General features: G+C 42.6%; 1 protein-coding gene across 1 annotated transcript; it reads right to left on the reverse strand.

Moving 5' to 3' along the window:
• Positions 1-1597: 1597 nt before the first annotated feature.
• Positions 1598-11135, reverse strand: sertm1 (serine rich and transmembrane domain containing 1). The gene is made up of 2 exons (XM_071903980.2): positions 10856-11135; positions 1598-1995 (listed from the first exon to the last, which is right to left on the reverse strand). Exon 2 carries the CDS (start codon positions 1992-1994, stop codon positions 1653-1655), a length of 342 nt encoding a protein of 113 aa, XP_071760081.1. The 5' UTR covers position 1995; positions 10856-11135; the 3' UTR covers positions 1598-1652.
• Positions 11136-18373: the final 7238 nt, after the last annotated feature.

Below are 18373 nucleotides of genomic sequence, written 5' to 3' on the forward strand. Positions count from 1 at the left end.
GAAAACATGTTTATTGTGAGTTAATGAAGTGAAATTGTTTGCCTGAATCTCAACAGGTCCAGAAATGTCTTATGCTCAAAAGCTGTGTTGATTGATTGCTATGATGATCGTTTGTGTGAGGCCATATCAGCGTTATATCATGCAACAACGACGAGTTCTGCTGTTACATTGCCAATAAAGAATCATTACATTTGTCTGGACAGTGTAGGGGTCCCACAAATATACAAACAGAAAGCTCTCTAGCACACTATAGGTAAGATACCCAAGGAGTCTGACTGATAAAATCTACAGGATAAAGGTTTCTATTAAAACACTGACACTCCTTTTATTGTGTGTGTGGCCGTCATCAGTCTGCTCTCCAAGCCTTCAGAGCTCTTCACATGTCATTGGATTTTGTGGAGGAGGGTGATGAAGATGAATAAAGCCTTTTTTTTCAGATTATTTGTTTTGAATGAATGGTGTATTTTTGTTGCCATGTCAAAGAAACTATGCATTGCCTCGTCAGAAAATGAAGTATTCTGAGTGGAAATAACGCCCAGAAAGCCTAGGATGCATACATGGCTGACAGCCGCACACCGCTCTCATGCTTCAGTCACTATGGAGACTGCAATGCGATGCCATATAAGCTGACAGGCAGGAGAGGGTAATCCGTTACGCCGGTAGACCCGTCAGTCAAGATGAGATATTCATTGTGTAGTGTGTGTCACTTCTGACCTGGTCTGTCGGTAGCTACAGACAGGGGCTGCTTGCCTGTCAATACCTTCATTTCCCCCCTCATTTCTTTCTCACCTTCCCATATATAGCAGTATTTCTGTCATCACCTTCCTCTTACCATCTTTTACCTACTGTAGACGATGGGGAAAACTTGTCCCATCGTGAAGCGACGTGTGTACAATTGGGTATCATCCACTTTGTTATGATATTGACAACTGAGTGACAACTTCCCAGAACTGGATTGAACAAGTGAGACATAAGTGAGACATAAGCATGAACTTCTGTACAAAGTATTGTTCTTTAATATCGGTGATTTGGAATATGGATTTTGCAATTCATTCTACAGATGTTAGTGAAGATCTACTGTACAAAGCATCACATGAAAACAATGGGTTTTTTTTGTTCTAAATTGAAATGAGCACAGTACAGGTCATCCATTTTATAAAAAGAGAAGGAAGGATATAATTCCTTATTATGTTTGTTCCTGGAGGAGGAGGGTTTCTCAGGTTCATTTGTGTTAATCGTTAAGAAAAGGCTCTCACCCCTCAAGACCTCTTCATCACACTGCGAGCTATATTTCCCCTGAGCCTCAGGAAGGGGTTAAAAAGTTTATTGAATTCCCTCACACAGCCAATTGCCTGAACACACCAGAATCAATGGGCCATCGGGATTAGAGTATGCATGCATGGATAGTAATGCCACCCTGTCAGCTCCCTTGTGGTTGAGGGTGTGTGTGTGTGAGAGAGAGAGAGAGAGAGAGAGAGAGAGAGAGGAGAGAGAGAGTTTGTTTGTGTTGTGTGTGTGCATAATGTCCTTGACTGCGTTTGCATGTAAGCATGCATACACATGGGAATGCACATGCCCTCATGCGTGTGTGTGTGTGTGAGCGTTTGTGTGTGTGTGTGTGTGTGTGTGTGTGTGTGTGTGTGTGCGCCCCCTCAGTTGGACAGCGAGGACACGGTGGACCTCTGAGAGGAGATGCTGCAGATCTCCATGTTGGTGAAGGAGCTGCCTCCCTCGCTGCTGCAGTCGGGAACAGAGGAGGAGGAGGTGATGATGTTCTTCAGCCGGTGGAGGGAGATGATGAGCAGCGTCAGCAGGAACACCAGCAGGCCCAGGAAGATCCACACGTAAACGTAAACGTTCCCCTGCCGTCCCGGCGACGAGGCGGCCGCCGACGTGGAGACGGAGGTCGGGGAGAAGCGGAGGAAGGTCCCGTTATCCGCCGGGGAGATTCCCGTCTCGTTATGGTCCACCAACGGGACGTCCATCCCTGACATCCTGGTTGGTGTTCCAAGTGGATGTGCAGGAGAGAGGGAGAGCATGAGTGAGGTTTATTGTAAAACAGCAGAGACACAGTAACAGACACAGTAACTTCAGCATTCATGTGTGCGATACGCTACACACAAATGAATTGATCTGCAGGGGGGAATTCTCTTTTTGCTTGCCCCTGTCTGCAGGGAGGTCAAAGGTCAGGGTCAGCTACACAACATCGCCCTTGGAGCTGGTATGGATTCAGTGTCTTGCTCAAGGACACTTCAGCAGGACAGATGCTTGTTGTCACAGCGGCTTGAACCCATGTCCTCCCACTCACCCACATTTGAAGTCTACTACTGTCCACTCATCTCATTCATAGTGAGTGGCAGCCTGTGGTCAAATGCCATTTGTAAGTAGTTACCTCCGCCAAGGAGGTTATGTTTTCGGTGCCGTTTGTTTGTTAGTTTGTCTGTTTGTCTGTTAGCAGGATTACGGAAAAACTACTGGCCCAATTTTCATGAAACTTCATGGAAGGGTGTAGCATGGGCCAAGGAAGAACCCATTCAATTTTGGAGCGGATCCGGATCCGACTCACGAACAAGCAATAATAGCACCCTTCTAGTTTCATTTTGAAATCAGTTTTGTATACTTTGACTTAGCCAACAGTATCTGATTTGTCCTGAAGCAGATTACTAGGTAGTCCATGCAGATTACAAGATAAATGGAATAATTTGCAGATAATCTTTGACGCAGGTCTGGTGAGGCCAACAGTTTACTTAAGAAGCACCAGAACCAGACTTCTGTCAAATAGCAGTTGCAAACACTAGTTTTGTTTTAACCCACTTGGAACAGCAGATGGGTGTGATTTGCTGCATCAGGAAAATTCATGTAGTGTAGAAACATAGACCAAATTGACTTTCAAATACTTTCTTGTTATTGACTAAACTTTCTGGCACTCGGGCACTTTCCTGTTGCTCTGTATGGCAAACCCCACCCACTTGGTGTAAGACTGATCAGAGCACATAGATGAGTCTTGGCAAAAAGTATTGGCATTTGCAACAAATACATTTAAGCGCAATAGGTAAAGGAAATGCAAGAAATGCAAGTAATGCAGCTCAAAACTGTATAATAGAACAGGACAACTCCAGTTCCTTGAGGGGGTTACCGTGAACTCAAATTTTAATTTCACTATTATTTCACTCACTACAGGTAAACACAATGAGAGAATGGTTTCCCTGCCCCTCTGCAATTCTTTACTAAATCACAACTACACAAATAATTTTGGATGGGGTTTTTTTGCTCAAAATCTTATCCAATGCGGGACTGTGGTCCACTGCATGTCTATTAAGGGTCCTGCACATGAAAAAATTGGAGAGCCCCTGCAGTTGAACACAGGAACGTTTGTACATTATTTAACTGTAAGACTCTGTAATGATGTGAAATTCCCAGTCAGCATCCAAACAGCAGGGGGAGTGCTTGTCTTAGTGAAAGCCTCTCAGGCTTTGTGCCTGGAGCCGGGTATGCTCATAAATGTAGGGCTTCTTATCTGATGAAATTAAACATTCATCATCACTCCTCCTAATCAGCTTTTACAGAGACAATAGAGAGCCGACCCTGCGCCTGCACAACTGTGCCAATATTTGTGCATTGAATATAAATACTGCTACAACTCTATCACTGTGCGAGAGAAAATTGACTACATGATGTGACTGATTAAGACAGAAAGGACCATGCACAGAACATTTTAATGTAGGACTGCAGTTTAGAGTCTGAGAGAGAGAGAGAGAGAGAGAGAGAGAGAGAGAGATAGAGAGACAGAGAGATTTTATGAATTTTAAAAAGCTCATTTATTGACCTCTCCAACTTACAAATCCATTCAGAAACCAATGCGTAAGTCAGCAATTAGATTGCACGACCTCCACCCAGAGAGAGAGAGAGTGAGAGTGAGAGAGAGAGAGAGAGAGAGAGAGAGAGACAGATAGAGACAGAGAATGGAGGAGCGGAGAGCTGAGGCTGTAAGGTGGCAGTGTATTTGGGTTAGGCCAGCCTTGTGTCTTGGCTTGATCTATGACAGTGGAAAAAGACACTTCAAAGGGAGGAATAATTCACCGTGGCCAGAATGAAAGCGAGAGGTCAGCACACACAGTCTAATGCTCGCTGTGGAGTGCGCTCATTTTTCTCCATCTAGCTCCAGCTTTCCTTCCCTTCTCTCTCTCTCCTTCCTCTCCATTTCATGGTTATGCGTTTTTCCATCCACTGTTTGTTTGCCCGTCTAATTGCATTATATTCAGGGGGGGGGGTAAAGTCACCTATATTCATTTTACCCACTCTGTGAGGCTGGGTAGAGCTGGGAATTGGATGGGAGTTAGGGGTTAGCTACAGTAACTGTGTGGCATTGTGGGAACGAAATGTATTTTCTTAATCTTTTATTGAAATAATGTATCTTTTGAAGTTTAAGCAATACGCCATGTCCCCAAACTCTTTTCTTCTCCGCTTATTCCCTCCCTTTCATTCGCTTTCCCCTTCACCCGGTTTGTCTCTCTCCCTCTGTCTCTGGATGGTAGAGATGACAGGAACTCGGCTCTCTTTAATTCACAGCCTACTATACCTTCAGGGAGATACAAGACATAATGAGATGGGATGAGTTAGGCTATTCTCTCTTTTTGTGTCCCTTGTGTGATCGTGCGCTCTCTTGCCCCAACTCTGCTTTCTGTTTCAAATACTCCCACTTCTCTTCCTGGCTGAATGAAAAACTCCCTCCCTCCCTCGTGTTAACTCACTCTTTGTCTCTCTCTCTCTCTCTCTCTTGCAAAACTTGCATTCTTCCAGCTCAATTTTGTTTTGAGTTCAGAGTTGAAGTATTGATATTCACTGCATGGACATTGCCCTTCCCTCCTCACTCTCCTCTCATCTTTTCTATCTGCTGTCTTTTCCATCCTGCCAACATGCTTCCCTTCCACACCTGATTGAATGTATTATGTTTTTTCATTATCTTAAAGCCATTTTGATCTAAAGGCTTACGCTTAAATGCTTGAAATGTGTTTCTTAGACAAATATAAATAGTGAAGTTGATGCCTATGTATGAATTTCTTTCCAAAACCTTCCAAAGCCATAATCCTTTCCAATGCCTTTCCATTGAGGCAAAGGGGGGCTACTTTAAAGAATCTAAAATATAAGATAGTTTTGATTTGTTTAACACTTTTTTTGGTCACTGCATAATTCAATTTGTGTTATTTCATAGTTTTGATGCCTTTACTATTATTCTAAAATGTGGAAAATAGTGGTCCAAACTTTTGACTGGTAGTGTAGATTTTGGGTAGATTTGCATATGTTTATAAAGAATTTGACTTGTAGATGGAGAAACCTTCTTGGTCAATTACATTTCAAAATCCAGGTCTGTTTTACTCCAGTGTTTACAAACATTACAAATGTCAGAACAAGTGTGTCTATTCACAGTTGTGTGTCCTGTTTAAGTGTCATTGAGCAAAACACAAAACCCCTACTTGACTGACCCCTACTCATTGTAAGTCGATCTGGATAGCATGGATGTCATGGCTATATGCCTAAAATGTAAATGTAAAATATTAATATAAACAAACCTGTTGCAGCCTCAAAATACATGTACAACCCAGTCCTTGTATAAAATGATAAGAAATCTCTGTAAAATATATACGTATCTTCAACCCAATAAATCTTATCTTATCTTATCTTATCTTATCTTATCTTATCTTATCTTATTTTAACCTATCCTATCCTCTATCCTTCTCTGTCTTTCCCTCCTACTCTTACTCTCCTGTTCAGTATCAGTTGTTGTCATTGATGTTACCTTGTTTTGAAATCTGTAATGAAGCTTGCTCATTGTGAGCTGAAGTGGTTGATAATTGTGCTTAATGATGCTTTTTGTATCCAGGCAACAAGGTATTTTCGGTTCTTTTTCAAGCTAATCTACTTTGAGAGGGCAGGCCAGTCCCACTGAGGCTGAAGAGGTCACACACACCACATGCACACACACACACATACACACACCCACACACCTATGCATAACAAATACCGGTAGTCTTTAGTCTTTAGTTTTAGTTGCAAGTGTAACAAAGACATCACCAAGGTTAAATGCCAAAGTTATGCATTTTTATTGAGGAAGATTATATCAATTAGCCAACATGTTATTATATTATTACATGTTAAAAATTACATGGCTTTTTTTGTTTTGTTTTAGGTAGTAAGAAGTATCGGCCCGGAAGAGTGAAATCATTTTTCTTCAGGGTCAGTGATCTTCTGCTTTCTCTGTTTCTTGCCGAAGAGCGCAGCAATGTATCCACGCTTCTTTTTCTTTTTTTGCTGTTGGAGAGAGAAACAGAGATTATCAAAACAACTTAAATAGAAATATATGTTAGAAAGCTTAAATCTTAAAATATCCTGTCTGTCTGTACCTGAAGCTCTGCCGCTGCTCTTTTCTCCTCCTCCAGCAGTGAGATCTTTTCGTTCATCTCCACCTCTCGTTTCTGCCACTCAGCCTTCATCTCATCCATCTTCAGCTGGCTGGTTTCTTTCCACTGAAGCTGAAGGGTCTCGATTTTATTTTTCTCAAAGTTGTCCCTTTCTGCCAGTTTTTCCTTGAGGAGTTCAGCGCCTCGGGCCAGGAGATTGGCTCTCTCTTCGTCCCACTGGATGTGGTAAGTGGCCAGCTGATCTTTAGTCTCATTTCTGCTGTTCTCCACATCCTGAAGAGCAGTTTTGACTTCGGTCAACTCTTTGGTCAGCTGAGCCTGGGCCTCAAGAGCATTGTTCTTTTTGACACTGATAGAACGTATAACTCTTTGGAGAATGTTGAAGACGGGCTCCATCTCTTTCTGGGCAGCAAGCACCTCCTCCTTCTGAATGAAGAGAGTGTTTTTCTCTTTCTCCCACAGGGTCAGGTGAAGCCTCACTTGCTCTTGAGCTGCTATAACCACGGCCTGGCTGGACTTCAGCTGAGCCTCAAGCTCTGAAATGGTGGCTTTGTCGGACTTCAACTGGCTCTTTAGCTCCAGAACGGAGGCCAGATTCACCTCAGCAACCTGTTTGGAGTTTTCCAGGTTGAACAGCGTCATCTCCAGCTGCTTCTTGGTGGTCTTGCTCTCATGTTCCATCTTCTGCAGGCTGGACCTCATTTGCTCCATGGCAGTCAGGGCCTGTTGTTTGTTGCTGAGGAGAGAAGCCTGTTTGGTCTCAGATTCACTTAGGCGTGATCTCAGCTGCTCCTCCACCTCCCTCTGGGCAGACATGGCCTTTTGAAAGCCTGATGACATGGCCTGTCTGTTGCTCTGCCAGTCCTCGATAATGGAATCTAGGCGATCCTCTGCCTTCCTCCGAGAGGCGATAGCCTGGCTGGTCTTTGAATGCAGAGAGTCGACATTTCTATGCCACTCTTTGAGGCTAGACATCAGCTCGGCCTGAAGGTCTGTGACTTGCTGCTGACACAGTTCGGCAGCCTCCTGACGGAGCGCCTGCTGATGCTGGGACTCATCCAGCTGCCTCTTGAGGGCAACCAGCTCGTCCTCCAGACTTCTGCATTGGCGGCTCCACTTGTCTCTCTCCATCTCTCGGTCCTTCTCCATCCGAAGTCTACCATTCGTGAGTTTTCCAATGGCGTCATGCTGAAGGACTCTCTTCACCTCGCTCTCTCTCAAGGCAATCTCGAGCTCAGACACCTCAAGACTGTTCTGCCATGCAGCCTTCTCCTTCTCCCACTCCATCCTGGCGCTCTCAGCCTGGAGCTTGTCAACGGCTTCCTGCAGAAGGGTTCTCTCCCTTTCACTCGCAGTTAAGGCCGCTTGGAGGTTATCGATCTTATTTTTTTCCACCAAGGGAAGCGTCTCCCGCTTGACGACATCTAAAGCCTTTGATATCTTCTCCCGGGCCTTGGATAGCATTGCAGTGCGCTCATCCAGCTCGGCTGCCTTAAGCTCGTTGTCCTTCATAAGTTTTGTGGCTTCCTTCTCTCTCTGCTCCACCTTTGCTTGTTCCACCTTGACTTGGGCATACGTCTTGTCCACCACCAGTTTGTATTTGCTGACGATGACTCTTTCCTTCCAAAGCTCCCTTTTATCCTTATCAAACTCCTTCATGAGCTCTTCAATCTCCACAAGCCGCTCCTCAAACAGTTTACTCCTCTGCTGAAGTTTGATGTTAAGCGGGTTAAACTCCTCCTGAGCCGCCATGCCCAGCAGCTTGCTCTGCTCTTCCACCTGCTCACTCTGCTCCTCACCCTCCTTCATTTGTTGTTCCTCACACTCCTTCATTTGTTGTTCCTCACACTCCTTCATTTTCTCGTAAACTCATTGCTAATCTTCCTCTCATTTGTTTCTTCTCAGTGTCTTCTGTTTGTGAAGTTAGTGACTGCTTTGAGCTGCAGATACATTCTGGTGCTCATGCCATAAAGGCTGATGATGTCATAATACTGCCAAAGAACTGTTTACCATACAGCTATATTCATACTATTGAATAGAAAAGTAAAATGCTTTTGTTTTGATTCAAATGGCAAAATTGATCTGTCTTTGTCAATTTTATGATCTCAAAATATATGTTCGATGTTGCCATAAATGAAAGTGTGGAACTGCCCTCCAGCAACTGCTATAATAATATCATAATAACCAAAAATATAGTAAACATTATTTAGGTTCAGGGAACAAATTGTCAGATGTGATATCTATCTATCTATCTATCTATCTATCTATCTATCTATCTATCTATCTATCTATCTATCTATCTATCTATCTCTTCTCTTTTTTGTTATTTTTTAAAGTGGGGCATGTCAGTATATCTTGAAGATTGAGGTGGGTCTGATTTTATATTCGGAATGATACAATTTACAATTTTTTGCACTACAGGACCTTTTTGGGTTCATAATTGTTTGTCCATACAGGACCAAACATGGATAACCTCATGTTCTCTAATAATATCTGTTTCTAATAAAGGCCTCTCATTTGTTGAGGTAAATAAATGCCCTGGCTGTTATTGGAAGTTTTATAGTAGGCTACACATATTTGCCAGTGCACACATTCTCTTCTGTATTCTGTTTTGTTCTGGTGTTAGCAGTTCCCTTCATGAATAATGGACTAGGATCCATGTGTGGCAAAATGTCATGACATTTTGGCCATATTCTTGTCTGTGTGCGTGTGTGTGTATACTTCCTCATGCTGTATTCATACCACATAGCTGAACAGGGAGAAAAACTGAACAAATAGCGAAAATAAGGATTTTCAACCATATGCGCATGCACGCACACACACACACACACACACACACACAAGCACATACACACAAATAGGACCTCAAGCAACAGATTGCCACGAGATCAGACTAGTCTGAATTTGAAGCATGTTCAGCAACCTGGGGCTCACCCATGCGCCAATGAATTCCAAATCAGCTCTATAGCCCTTAATGCCACAGAGAACCAATGACGTGTATGGGTGAATGTCAGAAATATGATAAATCTCTGCATGAACCTCAGAAAAAGTGACGTTTTCAACATACTCTTTACAGCAGTGGTTCTTAGCCATTTTACAGCAATTCCACCAAAAATCCATGTCACTCCAGTTTGGATTGTTTCAAAATGTATTTCTACTGTATGTCATTTAAAAGCTTGTTTGATCATATGCATGTAAGTATCGGTAACATGCCAATAAACGTTCCAAAATGAGAAACAGAGGAACCTGGTGGCAACATGTGATCATGCCAGTTTGTTTGAATTTGCATGAATCTAATATTATAACAACACAATAATCTAATGTTTTTAAGGCACACTGAGGTCGAGAACCACGGCTCAACTTTTATCTAATTCTCTCTCAGATATTCAGTATATGAAAGTGGGGATTGAGAGCCAATTTTGAGTGAGAGCTCAAAAATATAGTAAGGGCTAATTATAACCAACAGCAAGGTTAAGCAAGGAAAACAGACAGAAGTAGCGATCATTATGAATAGGAAGTATCGAAGATTTTTTTGGTCAGTGGCCAATGCAGATAATGAGCTCTTATGCTTTGATGTCTGTGTGTGTTTGTGTTTGTGTGTGTGTTTGTTTCTGTCTGTGTCCATGAATGTGTGCTTATTTGATGCTTCATTCCTGTGGTGAAGTGTATTTTTGCCCCTCATTCTCATATCTGTTACAGTAATTACTCCTGATACAAGTGAATGCAGTTGGCAATGAATTTGATACTGACTCTTAGTCTGTGTATAGCTCATTGTAAGTCTGTGTTTACTATTATGAACAGGATGAGTCATACGTCATTTTAAGCAACAAACCCTGGTCTGTGGTCATCGCTCTCTGAGAGGACACTTTATGTGCTCTTCCTTTTTTCTTTGAATGCCGGGGCACAATTGCTCCCTTCATCTCTCGCTCCTTCCCTCTCTCCCTCCATCTCAACCGCCATAGGAAGCCCTCTCATTTCCCAAGCTGGTGAATGAATGGATAAATGAATTCCTGGCCCCATCGTTAACCTCGTTAACTGGGTGCTACAACTCAACGGCTGACAAGTCTCATGAACATTTCTATCTCCTTCCCTCTTCTTTTCACTTCTCTTCTGCCTTCCTGACCGTCTCCCTCCCTGTGACAGACTGTAACTCTCTTTGTTCTCTTACTCTTGCTCCGATGAAGTGGGGAAAGTGTCGTGTACTGAAGTTGTAGAGAACTGGTATAAGAGACTGATCACTTTGAGGGGAATAACGGCTCTTTGCGTTCCTCCCATTCACCAGGAATCCCCTCTTACTTGGCATGATAGCACAGAAGATAGCCACCATCCCCGCTCTCTGTCTCCCTCCCAAAACAATTCTGACACATTTAATCTAGAGCAGCCTGAAGCATCCTATGGCACACATCGTATTATGAGTAATAGATATAGTTACAGACCTGTTTGTGTGTGAGGCAGATCTTCCTGTCTCTCTCACGTCCTCCAGAAATCCATTCCGTTCTGTTTCGTCTTTCAGCCCAACAATCCAGCTATATTGCCCCCGAGATCTTCTCTGCCAGACTGTCCGCTCTCTCTCTCTCTCTCTCTCTCTCTCTCTCTATCTTACACACACACACACACGCACCACACACTCAGACACACTTTACACAACCCACACAGACACACCGGAGGCACTACAGCTGGAGCAGACAGTCAGATCTGGATCTTTCCTGTGAATGGACTCACATTCAAAAAAGAGAGAAGGGAGAAAAAAAAAAAAAAAACATGCATACACAAACACACACTGTGAGTGAGAGGCTGCAGATAATGAGTGATACAGCTGTTTGTACTGGAGAGGAAAGGAGAGAGAGAGAGAGAGAGAGAGAGTGGCGCTCACTCTAAATGCCTGATGCACCCCCACCCCCACCCGCCCCACACACACATCCCCTCCACCCCCCTTCTGTCTCCTCCCTCCCTCTTCTCTCTCTCTCTGCCGTTCATCACCTTTCAATAATTATTACATTAACTGTCAACCCTGTTTCTCTGTTTCTATGGCTCACCCTTGATTTAATTTGGTTAATTTTCCATATGCAGTCAGCAATCAAATTATTGATTAGATAGTCGATATACAGGCAGACAGACAGATAGATAGATAGATAAATAGATAGATAGATAGATCGATAAAGAATTTGGTATTCCCTACACACCCTGCCACTACACAGTCTTGTGTTTGTGTGTGTGGCTATGTATGAGTGTGTGTGTGTGTGTGTGTGTGTGATGACAAGTCTCCTATCTCTGTCTCTAATCTCAGTAAAGTGCGTCAGTAGACAGTATCCAGCGGTGAGAAATGACTGGTTGGGCTAGCATGTCTCGACTCCCCCGACAAGACTCTGAACTGGCAGATGAATGACAAAGTCCAGGCTGAATGAAACAGCCGCTGCACTCCACCTCTCCTCTCCTCAGCACAGCTCTCCCTCCTTCATCTCACCGCACCTCTCTTCACTCCTCTGTCCTTCCCTCTCTTTCTCTCCTTCCTCTCTTAACAGTGTTTTTTAACAGCTAAACAAGTCTGCCATGTCTAATGTGTAAAAATCTCTTTACTTGAAATGAAATTGAACATGGTTTTAATGTACTGAGTTGTATCACCCATGAAACTATTGAACCTATTTATTTTTACAATTTCAAAAGGCAAGGTCGTCAATAAAAAAAATGAAGGGTATCATTCTAAAATTCTATCTATCCATTTTTGGAAAATAATGCTGCCTGAAATTCATCAGTCTATAAAACACAGTTGATTCAATCCTCAAAAGCATAACTATTTTGTAAACAAAGGCTTTAAGATGACTCGTAACATTTCTAGTCACCCATTAGGTGCTTTACTTTGATGCCAGCAATTATTTTGAAAGAGTAGGTGTCAGTTTTTTTAGTTTGTTTATGGTAGATATCTCATTTTAGAATGAAACACTTCAAATAAAGGTGTTTTTTTTGTTGTAATTCTCGAGGAACATTGTTGGGATATTAGGATTTCATCCAAAGGTAACACATTCCATGCTGAACCATGCAGAAAGCATAGGCTTTCTGGCGGCATGGATCCAAAATATCCTATAGTTATGTGTGTGCATGCTTCTGAATATCATGTGTAAGCTTGTTAGCAACCTAATGGTATTCATGAAGGTGTTATTTGTGTGGCAGATGACACCTGTCCCTGCTCTGTGAAGGGGAAAAGGCGCCTCCTCCTCCACAGATGCCTCAGCCTGCTGCCATCTGCCCGCTGCCTCAGACACCAGAGGGGAATAGCAGCGGAGAACAGAGAGAGCAGAGATGAGAGGAAGATGACTCTATCCCAGATCCAAGTCCGGCCCTCGCTAACACGGCTGGCGTTCAAGTGCAATGTGGACAAACATTTGACTGCTGTGGAGAGGTCTGGGATTCAGCTGGGGAATACATTTTTAACAGATTCAACTTGAATCACCCCAAAAAACCTCACGTTTGTGGTTAAATATTTCAGCGTGACTCTACAGCCGGTTTCTCTGCTGTTGACAGAGTTGAGGGAGAAACCAAGGACAGAGTGGAGGAAGAACACAGCACATCATTTAATTATTCCAATAATTATTTCCCCTGACCTCCATTCTACTAATCACAGTCTGCAGGCCCGCCTCTCCACCTATATCGCAACATATCCCGAGAAACACTCATATTCCCATGATTCCTCACTTCCAACAGAGGCTAAACTGGGGATATGTTCCGCAATGCTAATTATGGCTGCGCGAGCGTATGCGTGCAAACTTGTGTGCTTTTGTATCGTGTGTGTGTGTGTTTGTGTGCATGTTTCTGTATGTGCAAATGTGTGTGTGTATTCATGCATGCTTTTGTATCGGTGCGTGTTTGTGTGTGTGTGTGTGTGTGTGTGTGTGTGTGTGTGAGAGAGAGAGAGAGGACTGAAGGATGGAGATAAGAGCTCTGGCCTCGGCTGGCTTTTGTCACTAATCCCGGAAGGCGAGGAAGTGGCCGCCGATTCCGTGTCATTCCCTGATATCCCAGCCTGTTCTGATTCCATGCCATCCCAGCGCTGCCCTTGTGAGGACACCAGTCTCTGCACTGCATGTTAATGAGGGGGGAGACATGCAGCAACAGGCCCTGCATCTGCATTTGGGGGATTATTTTGGGTAAAGTAGGGAGAGGGTGGAGTGGGGTGGGGGGGTTGAACTGTGAACAACGATAGACTCTGAGATGACGGACAGGCAAAGTGTCAGGACGTTAAACATGTTTGAGAGAAGTCCATTGCACCCTACTGAGTGAGAGGGAAAACTTTGATGAGAGAGAGCATGAAAAGCTGAAGATTCCCCTTTATTCTCCCTCCTGCTGGCGGGAGCCATAATCTCGGAGAAATAGACAAAATATATGTTGTCATTTGTGATGTTCCATTCCCTTTTCAAGGGTTTCTGAAGATCACACGTCAGCCATAAATATGCCCGGCACTCCGGCTTTTCGTGTCATGACGGTGGCATGCCAGTCAAAATGATCTCCACAGATCCGAGGGCACGGAGCGGGGAAAACATACCGAGGCAGAACAGGGGCACATTCGCACATGCGAATGACGGGAGAAGAAGGGATTGTATTTGTCCAGAATAACAATGAGAGAGACCACTGTTGAGACAAAACGGGCATATGTATTGTCTTCAAACTATCCCCCACAACTGGAGAAACAAACACAAACAACAACACACACGCACAAGGCCGCATGTCTGAATTCTGAATATTGAAACGTTAGAAGCTTCATGGTTGCAAAGTGAGTTAAAACAGACCCAAAACTGGACTCACACCTTTCCGAGACCACATTCTGTTCCCCTAAACCCTTTAACACTAATAGTCTTTGCAATTTTGCCCTATCCCTTGGAAGGGTACACTCTAAATTCATGAAAGAGGAGAAGAAAGGAAAAAATGTCCTCAAAGTCGGATTCATTTGAATATATGAATAATTTAGTGCACCAAAGATTCGGGGGCCCTTAAATTGCAAATTTAAAAAAAAGGGAAAAAAAAAAACCTTACTCTTCAGAAATTCATAATTCATGACTTCCATGGCTCAGGCATGGAGAGATTGGGAGAGATTTGATGCTCAGAGAGGTTAGCCGTAGAAGGTAGAGGATACAAAGAGACTCAACAACTCAACAACTCTCCTTCCAGCACAATTACTGAGAGTCAGTTTCTCTGTCTTTCACTGTGTCAGTTAGTCAATGAATATCTAATGTGGTTGACTTTACTCTCTCTCTCTCTCTCTCTCTCTCTCTCTCTCTCTCTCTCCCTCACTGTCTTCCTCCCTAGATGACTCTGAATAGTTAACGAAGAGAAAAAGAGGCAGCAAACCCCAAAAAGTAAACAATTAAACTTTCATCAAAGGTTTGTCGCATCATTATGGTTATTGCCACATGCTGTGATATTCTATAAAGTGAGCCTCGGGCACTCCGGTTAGATTGGTTAGAGTGTGTCTGTGAGTCTGTGAGTCTGTGTGTGTCTGTGTGTGCAGTGGGTCCCGGTCTAAGCAGCATCATTATCCTGCCATCATAAGAGACAGACAATGAGAGCTCTCAGTCTTGACATAGCGCCCGCTCCCTCGGAGCTCATTTTCTTTTCATGCCCCTGGCTCATTACAGAGATGGGCTTTTTATTAAAGCAGATTGGCACCACTCTGAAACATAACACCCTGAAAAATTACAAATGTTTCTAAATCATATTCTTCAACAAAAAAGTCCTTTGATTAGAGCAAAGAGCAGTATTAAAGGATTATTCTGCTGAAAAAAAAAGGCACTGAAAGCTCCGTACACACATCAGAGGCTTTGTGAGAAATTTGACCTTCAGTAGAGGAATGCCGTATTAGATAGATAGATACAGTAGATAGATAGATAGATAGATAGATAGATAGATAGATAGATAGATAGATAGTACCGATGGGACAATGTTTATTTCACAATATGATTCAATACTCAATATTGGCTTTGCGATTCGATACAACCATATACGATTTAATAAATAAAAAGTTGAATGACAATAAAGTATGACTGTGCAGAATTACATTTATTTCTGAACGTTCTGAACGACAATTTAAAAATGTAATTACAAAGTGCAAATAATATAATTTGAATGAAGAGCTTGTGAAATTATGATGGGCAAGCTGTCTCATTTGTGATTACTGCAGCAGAATAAAATGGAGCAAATATCGCGATTCATTTTTCTTCCCCATGATACGTATTGTCACATTTTTGCATTGTGATACACTGAATTTTGGTATATCGTCCCATCCCTAATAGACTGATGGATAGACAGATAGATAGACAAATAGACAGACAGACAGACAGACAGACAGACAGATAGATAGATAGATAGATAGATAGATAGATAGATAGATAGACTTGAATTTACGTCATTAGGATTTATGCTGGCTAAAAACTCTTCTCTACAAATAAAAAGGCAAACTGACTGGTTTAGCCCCTCTACATCCCTCTGCACTACAGAGTTATAAACCAGCCGGCGCACCGCAGGCTCCTCAGGGGGACAGACAGTGGTTAAAGTGTAATCAGTCTCGGCTGTCGATAAACATTGCTCTGAGGTCCTCCCACACTCTCAATATCTACAGCCAATCAATTGGCTGTATGCTGATGGTGAGTAAAAGTCGGGGGCTTCTATGGTGTTGTGCTTCCCCCCACACGATTTACTAACCTGGCTGGATAATTACTGACTCTTGTTTTGATTAGTGGAGGGATGGGGGGGTATGGGGGGGAATTCACAGATAATGAAAGCGGCTGAAAAGAAAAACGAGAGAAAGATAACAGGGAGAGGCAGTTTAGAAGCTAACACAATGCCTCTGCTAGTATAAAAATCTGCCAGCAGAAACCAAGTATTACACAATGGAAATACCTAAATCCACAAAGCAGTGTCCCTTACTGAAAATAAAAGCTATGAGCCAGTAAAGTGGTGGACTTCTTTGACTGTCAGAGGCTTATTAAGTTTGGGTTGAATCATGATCAGTTAACCAGTGTCAAATCCTCCTAAAGCTGCTGATGCCTATTTCACACAAATGATACATTTGGAATCAGCCATGACAGAATAAGCCACTTTTTCTTCTCCTTGTCCTCAAAGTCAGCGGCCTGTTTCTGCCTCTCCTGAGAGTAACTGTCCCATAACGGATCTTCCTGGGCTCAGGGCCTGCATGGGACGGCCATCTTGCTTGTGATCCCTCCTGCTGGTGAGTGATGAGACGTGTCCACCTCCAGTCAGAGGATGCTCCGGGATGGCACGGTATTTTAGGGGTGATGCTTAAAACCCCAGCCCATCTGGCCCGAGCCTGTCAGCGGCAATGCATCACGCTAATGGAATGGCAGCAGCCCAATGCTATCTGTCATACACAATCTGCATCTGCTTAGGGACTGGATGAAAACGAGAGAGAGAGGGATAAAAAGGGAGAGAGTTAGGTCTCCAAACAGGTGCTGTGTGTGTTTGTGTGTGCGTGTGTGTGCATACATATCTGACTGTGTGTGTGTGTGTGTATATATGTGTGTGTGTGGATGCCTCAGTCTCTCCTCTCAGCAGAGCGTGAACGGATATTGATTTTATTTCGAGAAGAGAGAATAGCCACAGCAGGCCATCTTCTGTCTCCACTGGACCAAATAATTGAGGATATATATATCATTGTTTCTGCAGTACAACAGGGAGCCAAAGCTGTATCTTATCTCTGCAAAAGATAAAAAATTGTTCCTGATCATCATTGTGCCTTTGTCCTCTTTTGATTCATCACTTTTGTTTATTTGTTTCTCTCTACCTTTGGATTTGAGGCAACTGTTATCGACATCCATCTCGGCTCCCTAAACATTAACACGTTACACAAATAATCAAGCTGAATAGCTGCATGTGGCTGTGATATTGTGCACCAATAGTTTCATATGATATTAAAAAACAAACCCTGTTTAAAGGGTTTATTCTGAAGAGGGTTCTCTTTCTCTGCTTGTTCAATTGTTAACATTTTTATTTCACTTAGTTTTGGAAGTAAAGGTTACAGTTTCATTTTGTAAAACTGTATTTCCACACATTCCAGCTTTCATTGTAGTTTTAATTTTAGTTTATTAAGAATAACATTGTTTCTGGCATCCCATTTCACCACAGACTCATTCCCTGATTCCCTCAAAATTAAATCATATTATTACACTGTTGAGGAAATTACATTATCATACCATTAACATTGCGACATTATGTGAATTCAATTTTGTTTAGTGAAAACTAACAAACCACTAACAAGGTGGTTATGTTTAAATAAGTGGCTGACATGCTGATAATAGCATAGTTTTATGCCGCCTTCTGTTGAAACAGTAACGCACTGCTGGTTTTGTTTATATGGTGATGGATTGATTGGATTGATATTGACAATATTTTAGAGATTAGTTTTACATGACTTTTGAGGCTGCAAAAGGTTTGTTTATATTTGCAATCTGTAATCACTGGAGTCAAGATTTACAGACTTGTATTTTGAGTTATGATGGGTTAGGATTGAGTTATGACATGGGATTAGTTTGGTAAAATGCCATCTAATCATCATCAAACATGGGTCTGAAAGTATGAATCATGACCTGAAATGACTCTTATCTTTAAATCTGGCAAAAACATATGAAGCTAAATAAATGTTATGATGACAGTTGACTGAATGAAAGCTTTATTCCTACCTGTCTACTGGAGGTAACTTGGACGCCGGCCTGATGATCAGCTCCTTGAAGTCAATCCACCTCTTGATGTAGACAAACCCCTCCTCCTGTTACTTGGTCTTGTTCTCCTAAGACAGTTGTATGAAGTTGTATGAACACCAGGGGGGTTTCTTCAATGATGTTTTGGCACAGTGTGTGAAAAAAGCTCTCTGTCTTCATACCTTGGCAAGAATTAAGACAAAATTAAAAACCCATTGGATTAGGAAGACTAATATATAATCATCTTTACAT

This window comes from Centroberyx gerrardi, chromosome 11 (genome assembly GCF_048128805.1).
Source record: "Centroberyx gerrardi isolate f3 chromosome 11, fCenGer3.hap1.cur.20231027, whole genome shotgun sequence".
Taxonomy (NCBI): Eukaryota; Metazoa; Chordata; class Actinopteri; order Beryciformes; family Berycidae; genus Centroberyx; species Centroberyx gerrardi.

Coding starts and splice junctions, on each gene's coding strand:
- sertm1 (XM_071903980.2), bottom strand. CDS start 1,994: ATGTCAGGGATGGACGTCCCGTTGGTGGACCATAACGAGACGGGAATC.